The sequence below is a fragment of the Mya arenaria genome, chromosome 12 (assembly GCF_026914265.1).
Source record: "Mya arenaria isolate MELC-2E11 chromosome 12, ASM2691426v1".
Lineage (NCBI taxonomy): Eukaryota > Metazoa > Mollusca > Bivalvia > Myida > Myidae > Mya > Mya arenaria.
This window is the reverse complement of record NC_069133.1, coordinates 17,649,515-17,657,593: the sequence shown is the minus strand read 5'-3', so window position 1 is coordinate 17,657,593 and position 8,079 is coordinate 17,649,515. Positions and strand designations below refer to the sequence as shown.

Below are 8,079 nucleotides of genomic sequence, written 5' to 3'. Positions count from 1 at the left end.
ATGAAAGAAATGTACTAGAACTTTTTTTTTGTGAAAAACTAGGACGTTCTAGTGTCAGCAAGGGCTTACTGCATGCGGGATCCAAGTCAAGGACAAAGTACAATCATGAAAATTTTCCTTTTCTGATCATTTACTCAGTAACGAAAATATTCAGTCAACAATGACAAGAAAGGTGTTAAATGGGTTACAGGTTATAAATTATACCGCCGTTCGCGGATCCTTAAGAATTTCTTCATAAACAGTATAAATACAGCCGTTTACTCTTAATATTTGGGACATAACTACTATCTACTAGAAGCAGATATGTGGAAAATAACTTTATTAGTGATTGTTGCTTTTTCAACCAGCCAAGGATTTCTATTTGGCCGAGACCGTAAGACAATTTAAAGTTCTTTATATTTGTTACTGGGTTTTTGTTGTGTAAAACCAAGTGCCAAAATTACTTAATTTCTTAAAGACACTAATTTAAAGTTTTTTTATGACTTTCCTTATAGATATCAATCGATTCAGTTTAAAACGAAAATATAATGATAATCATTCAATTTTTTTTCATTTCAGAATCCAAATGGAATGGTTTGAAAGGTAACATAATAATTCTATTTTAATATTTAGAAGGACTCTAAATCATCAAATAGATACTGATAAACATGTTAAAAGTGTGAAACTGAACATTTTATTTACTTGTGGATCAAAGATTAAAGAAACCGTGCATCCAAAAATAATTTACATGTTTAAGCAATACTTCAAATATCATTATTCTGAAAATTATCATATGCTTTGTGGTAGTACCCCTATGTATCGCAGTTACATTTATTTGTAATATAAGCAAGGTAAGCATCGTGTCATCATAAAACGACTTACCTTTTTGTGTAAATTGTGTCCTTTGTTGACAAAAAACTTGACGTTTATATTGCATTACCCGTAATGGATCATGATGTCTTTGTTCAATTCAATATTGCGCTCTGATTGGATTAGCGCAACGTCATTTAACCAATGATATACGACGTCACATTTACCAACTATTTTTTAATGTATGTTCATTACTCTCTCTTTAAAAACTACTACACAGTTGTTGTTTTTTTCAATAAATACTCCTCTGCAAATTACTCAACAAAAGGCAGGGTTTTATTTTTCAAAGAAGCGCTCTCGTGCTTTACGTAATGTGCTCATGTGTCCTCCCGCGCAACGAACAAATGCGTTAAATTCATCAACAAAACGATTTTATGGTGGCACGAATCTTATCTTGTTAACCAGTTATTACGTTATTTATAAAGTTGAATTCACAAATCATAATTAGTTAACCTGTTAGTGTTGTATAGCTAAAGGGTAATAGGTGCCCATTCCGGGCACTTTCAAGCCTGCTTTTAATCCTGTGATATTTATCTTATCAGAAAAGTATCGCGAATATAAGATAATTATCGCGAAAAAATTAAGTGGTAAACACTAAAAAATTCGCGATCGCTATCAGGTTATTCTACTGCACCTATATGCCACCATACGTTTTAGCTTGCTATATATGTAATATCAATTGTTTATCTGTAAAGATTATTAATATCGTTCATCGCCGAGAGGATAGGTTCATCCCGACCCGAGCGTAGGGTGTTTTGCGGAAACGAGGTTATGGAAATGTGAATTCGTGGTTGTCATGGATATGCGCGCATTGATTCAGATTATGTTAATAGTGAAATCGGTCTTTAAATAGTTCTGAGGAGAGTGAAGCTTTATTTCTTGAAAGGTGTTTGATTTTTTTTATAGTGACATTTGAAGCGAGAAATAATTAATAAGCATTCTTAATATTGCAACAAGACAAGGTTTCTATGATGCTACAGACGACCGTCTTTATCAAGGGAGGTAATTACAATGTGATGACCATTTAAAAGAAGTTCCATACGGGCGTTTTATTTTTGCCCGTGGGCAAGTTAAGAATTTCTATCATGGTAAAAAATTTTGGTCTACTTATCTGAGGTGGGAGAAATGTTCATCTGTAAATGATGATAGCATATTCGCAACTACATATTATGTGGCCTAATGGAAACTATTCTTAATTGTAGGCACAACGACATATAGTATGTATCATACGTCATTTTTCAGTAACATGGGGTCTTAATCCCTTCTCGTCGTTCCAAGATGTGCCGAGAACAAAAGCAGATGCTTTACACCAGGGATGGGTCAAAAAGGACGCAGGTGCTGGTTGCCAAGGTAAACACTCGTGCATTTATAGATACATCGTTTATTTATGTTTTAGACATAATAAAGTTATATTTTTTGCCAACAATGAAGCAAACGTTAAGGTAATGCTGGCGTGCACTTGTTTTCATTTTATAAGTATCTCGGCAAAAGCGTACATTTATGGCAATTTTCAATGACATAATTAAAATTTCATGGACCCCAAAATCATATCGCTATATTAACTTCAGGTGCACATTTCAACGGAGAGCGATTCTGGAAGGACAGTGATTTGGGTGTGATTCTACTCTACGATGTAAATGGTTTCATTGCTGGCATACAGACCGCAGTAAGTGCGTCTTCTGGACTAGTCCACCTAAGTTAAATCTTAATTGTGCATCCATTCATGATAGTTGTAAGATATTTTGATACTTTGATTCAAATGTAAAAAGTTATTTATTTTTTTCAGTTTGATAAAAATACCAGTCCGAACCAGAATAATTATCCGGCACCACAGATGCAGACTCACCCATTGGTAGAAGAGGGCGGAAACTATCATAGCACCGCATACTTTATTCCATCAGGTAGAAACATGTACATGAAGATACAACGGAAAAAGGTTAATGAATGTTACAGATAATAGCATGAATAATGCAACCGAACGAAAGTAGCGCGTACGCACATGCATACTCAAACAACACAACGAGAGCCGTATGCGAAACATGGGGATCTTTAAACTCTGACACAATAATTCAAATGCAATATGATACTTGCTTAAATAGCTTTATCCAGGTAAATCAAGAACATTTAAGTCTCCTTTCCCACATACAAGAAATAAAATTACATTTGCAGACACAGTATGCACTACAGGGCGCACAGAAGCCGACTTTCACCAAGAAGGCACCGGTACAGGGTTATGGGTGCAAAACGGAACCACCCCAAGCAGCACTGTGCAGATCCCGATGACAATCGAACAGGCACGAACCAGTGCATGGACAGAGGGAAAATGTTTTGCTTCTATGGGTTAGTTTTATTTTGGTGCTTTTAACAGTATTAAAAATTTAACGTCTGAAAACGTTATTGCTATGAAACAGTTGCAGATTTCCAGATAGTGAAACAAGCGATTATATATTGATACATTGCGATAGAATGGTTTCAGCTCATCTGTTTTTAAGTTTCTTGTACCGTCATCGGTGTCGATGTCGTTGTGGCAAAACTTTTATCTGAAACACTGCACTTGCAAAGCATGGCCTATAATGAATATAAGCAACTGTCGAGTTATGCCACTTGTTTGACTGGAAAAAAATCAACAGCAGATGAGTCTTGGCGTTCGCTCAGCAGCGCTCTTGTTTGTGTTAGATTATTTTATGAAGAATTTGCATTTTTCAATACACATTTGAGCGGGAATGCCAATCCATGTATGTTTACTTTATTGAGATATTCTTGGCAAGGATAAACATGTATGCTCTGCTTCGTGGTATAATGTGCTACTATAGGAGTTGAGCTACTTTTCGAATTATTACTTATTCAGAGTGCATTGAAAGTCCATTTTCATCCAGAAGTACTTTTACTATATGAATGTATTTGTCTGTGCCAAAATGATCCAAACTTTACAACCAGTAATGTTGTATGATTTTTAATGATAGCTTTTTAGCTCGACTATTCGAAGAATAAGGAGGGCTATACTACTCGCCCAAGTGTCGGCGTTTGCGTGTGCATTGGCGTCCCTTCAAAGTTTTGATGAAAATTGGCATGTTCTCTCATAACTCTAGTACTCTTCATTCAATTCACTTTATACTTCACACGGTTGTTCTGGGTCATCACACAATTATGTATCATTACTCCATATCATCCTGAATACAAATTATGGCCCTTGATTGACTTTGGAACTTGGTTAAAGTTTTAGGGCACATTGTGTCCGATAAAAAGATTTGGTGCAAGTTGGGATTTTCATTAATACTTTTATACCCTTAATTCAATTGCTTCCTTACACATCAATGTCTACGTGGTAACGGAACTCCATATTAGCCTTAATACAAATTATTGCATTGATCGACTTAGAGTTTAGTCAAAACTGCACTCTCACAGATATACCGATTTTACAACTTTTTTTATTTCTTGTCTTAGAATGAGCATTTTTTGGCGTAAATATCTACAAACCTATGATAAAAGATTGCTGACAAAAGATCAGATCGCAGATTTTCCTCTTTCCTTTCGAAAAGTAATGTTCTATGGCTTAAACCGTTACTAACGATTTAAGAAAAATGCATAAAACATCAATTTTTGAACTTAAAATATAAAAATCGACGATCTATTTTTTGTCAGCAGTCTTATGTCACTGGTTTTCATGCTTTTTCGCAAAAATTGGCTCGTTCCAAGACAAAAAATAAACAGTTGTCAAAACGTTCAATCTGTGAGATTGCAGCTTTAAAGCCTAAGGACAACGTACTTGGGGTTTTAAAGCTGCACTCTCACAGATTGACAGCTTTGGCACTATGTTTAGTTTTTGTCTCAGAATCAGCTATTGTCTCAGAATCAGCTAACTTTGATATCAATGCCGTCAATTCAGTCATATAAGATAACTCGCAATAGAACAGATTTTAACTGTTTGGGAAACTGCAGAAAATTTCATTTTTCTTGAATCGTTTTCGAACGTAAATATTAAAAACTTCGATCTGATCTTTTGTAACCAATCTTGTATCACTGGCTGCCAGACATTTATGCAAAAACTGGCGCATTCCAAGACAAAAAAAGTTGTCAAAACGGTCAATCTGTGAGAGTGCAGCTTTTACTCAGATATCAAATATATTCCATTCACTGGACTTCCTATTTACTTTTTTAAGAATTGTTTTTTACAGGCACACATTACATCGTTAATGCATTTATTTCATAAACAAAGCAGCAGGGACTCGATCATGTTTTTTTCCCGTAAAATGCGCTATTTTTTGGTATGACGAAACACAATGTGGCAAATCATTAGAAGCGTTAGATACCAAAACCTGGAACAGCAAGTATTGGTACTCGCTAAAATATCGTTTTTGAAGACCACCAGTTTTATGACTTGATTACAGCTTAGTTGTTGCGTGATTGGTTGATTGATATCACGTGATGTTATCAATATATTGCTAAGAGGTAAAAATATCAACAAATTGAATCCTGGTTGCCGTATGGTATAGACGTCTCTTTTCTATTTTTTCTTGACTTTTCTTTTTTACTATAACTATTTTTTCTGCACTTTCGATATCATAGTGTAAAATAATGATAAAATAACGGGAAAAGTAATTTTTGGTCCAAAAACATGAGCGAGTACCTTTAAACCGTCTACATCGAACGGTTTGCTTGTGATTTTTTTTATCTATCTGCAGTAATATTCAACTGTTTTATTTGATTTTTTTTCCAGGAAAGCATTTCTGGTACAATCTGAGTAAGGGCATGGACTGTAATGACTTCTTCCCTATGTTTCTACTGTACAATGGTGGCGTTCTCAACGGATTTGGCTGGGCTTATGGGATTGACATTACTGCCTCCAGTCGCCTGGAACATCCCCCGGCGGTCACATATGCGGTAACTTTTGATTCAATTATTTTTTTAGTTCACGAAAAATAGCACATTATTTTTATCATTGTAAATAGAATTTAAAGGTTGAGGAGATAGAGTAAAGATAACAGTATTAAATCTCGCCGTTGATTTTGATAGCGTCAATACATAGGGGATAATTGTTTGATTCAGTGTAAGATCGTAATAAATTTCATCGAGTGAACACCAAAAGTCATATTGAATGAATGGCGTGGCAACGATCGAAATATTTACTTTTGGTGTTCACGAGGTAAACTTTATTTCGATCGTACACTAAAACGAACATTTTTCTTTTATCATTTGCCTAAAAAAGACAGTTTATCGTTGTTTTCAGAAAGCACGCCAACTTGTATGAGAACGGAATATCATTTCGGAAATGACGTTGTTTAATTTGTGTCCCAGCTCTGTGCGCGCTGACGTTTGATTTGAAATTGAGAGCGGGCTAAAATTTCAAAACAGTGAAAAATATCAAAATGTTATTTCACTGTTTGAAACAGTGCAATATAATTTATTTTCACTGATAACTCACTATAAACAACGGTAAATTATATAATAAATTTTGATAAACATACAATTAATTTTCGTTCTTGTTTAATTATATTTTGACAAACGAATGCATACATATATTTCAATCTACTAGTATATTTTATGATTAATACAATTATATTACAGCAATTTATGGCGGAGGTGCCAACCTGTCTGGGGACATGGGGAACCCTTACAACACTGCACATTTACCTAACCGACAGCGCCCTTGCTGATACTTGCTAGTTCTACAACCTAATTATATTAAAATTGTGACTGTAGTAGCATGTGTGTTTAATTTACAATGTTTTATAAAAACTTATATAAAAAACTGAAAATGTCTATATTGCCTTCTATCAAAAGTCCCTCGTCAAAAAGTGAATGAATTATATGAATGTTTGTCAGATTCGGGCTAATGAAAGGATTCAGTCTTGAATGAATCCTAACTTATGTTTGCAAATGAACTCTGAAAAGCATACGCTTGTAACAGCAGGACAATTCCTTACCTATATTTACACCAATAATTCATTATTTCATTCATAGCTTGCTAAAAATACTTTATTTCATTTCTCACCAATTCTGTAAATAGAACGACCCCACCGTAACCGGGAACTGCTGATCAAATTATGTATCCGTAAGAGCGGTTTTCGAAGATTTCAAAGAATGTCCATTATATCTTCGAATATAATTGTAATAACCATGACGGCCGCCATTTTGTTAGTCACGTGACCCATTCCGCAGGTTTTTGACTGGCTGTCACAACACTTGACAAATGCTGTTCTTGACCTTGGATTCGTATTTTCAAGCTAATAATTTATAACTTAAGTATTGCTAATTGGTATCGAGAACTGGCACATCGAGAAAATAATTTTTAGTTCGGAATTATAAGAGTTTTTTTTGGATTTTTTTTTTTAAAAATGATTGAGTTTGAAAATCCGGTGCCAGCGGTATCGAGTACCAGTTTTGCAAACCCTCTGAATCAGTTTGCGATATGTTGAAACATGTTGATGAAAATGTGAGATTAAACCACAATAGTCTGTACACTATTTTAAGCAGCTTGTCATAGTGACAGAAGCGATACGTAGATACTTATTCTCTATTACGTAATGGTGATTTTTATTTTGTTTCGGGAATATATCACTTGTTAGCCACAATAATGCGCGTTTAGGGAACTTTTTAACATTTGGATATTCATTTAGTTCCCTAAAGGCCACAAGTCGACTATTCCATAAAATATATCTTCAACTGTTACTCCACAATACAAAACACTTCACTGTTAAATAAAACCACAAAAGTTACACTTTTATTATTTCAGCCAAAACCTTTTACTTATTGCACATTAGTTTTAAATGAAACACAAAAAAATTAGTTTAATTTAGATCGACTTCTGTCAATAAAGCATCGCCATTTTCAAACCATCTAGCAGGTGCCCGTTATCTTTTCGCTCAATATACTTTAAGCGCTGGGATCTGTCTTTCTTGGCTAGGAAAACTACAAGTGGGATATGGACGCGTAGAGTCGCCAAATAAAAAAAATCGTCAAAGACCCTGAAGCGGCTGTTTATATGGACTAATCACTTGTCTACTTTCATTGCATTATTAGTTCATTACCTGAAAGGTAAAAACACGGCCCATTTCCCCGCTATACCCCCGGACCGGGGGGGGGGGGCGTGGTTACAATTGACTGGTGCATTAGTAACTGCTCACTGATCGTGTCAATGTGGCTATACCACCATTTACTGATAAAGATATGTTTATTTGTGTATATTATGGCGTTGTGAGTTTCTCGGTTAGTGCTTGTGAATAAAACAGC

General features: G+C 35.0%; 1 protein-coding gene across 1 annotated transcript; it reads left to right on the top strand.

Moving 5' to 3' along the window:
* The first annotated feature begins 243 nt into the window (after window positions 1-243).
* On the top strand, window positions 244-6,609 carry LOC128212041 (uncharacterized). Its single transcript, XM_052917284.1, has 8 exons — window positions 244-373; window positions 559-582; window positions 2,092-2,199; window positions 2,418-2,515; window positions 2,636-2,750; window positions 3,019-3,189; window positions 5,567-5,730; window positions 6,415-6,609. Exons 1-8 carry the CDS (start codon window positions 304-306, stop codon window positions 6,511-6,513), a joined length of 849 nt encoding a protein of 282 aa, XP_052773244.1. The 5' UTR covers window positions 244-303; the 3' UTR covers window positions 6,514-6,609.
* The last annotated feature ends 1,470 nt before the right edge of the window (window positions 6,610-8,079 follow it).

Coding starts and splice junctions, on each gene's coding strand:
- LOC128212041 (XM_052917284.1), top strand. CDS start 304: ATGTGGAAAATAACTTTATTAGTGATTGTTGCTTTTTCAACCAGCCAA. Junction 583..2,091: donor CAAATGGAATGGTTTGAAAG/GTAACATAATAA, acceptor GTCATTTTTCAG/TAACATGGGGTCTTAATCCC. Junction 2,516..2,635: donor TTGCTGGCATACAGACCGCA/GTAAGTGCGTCT, acceptor TATTTTTTTCAG/TTTGATAAAAATACCAGTCC.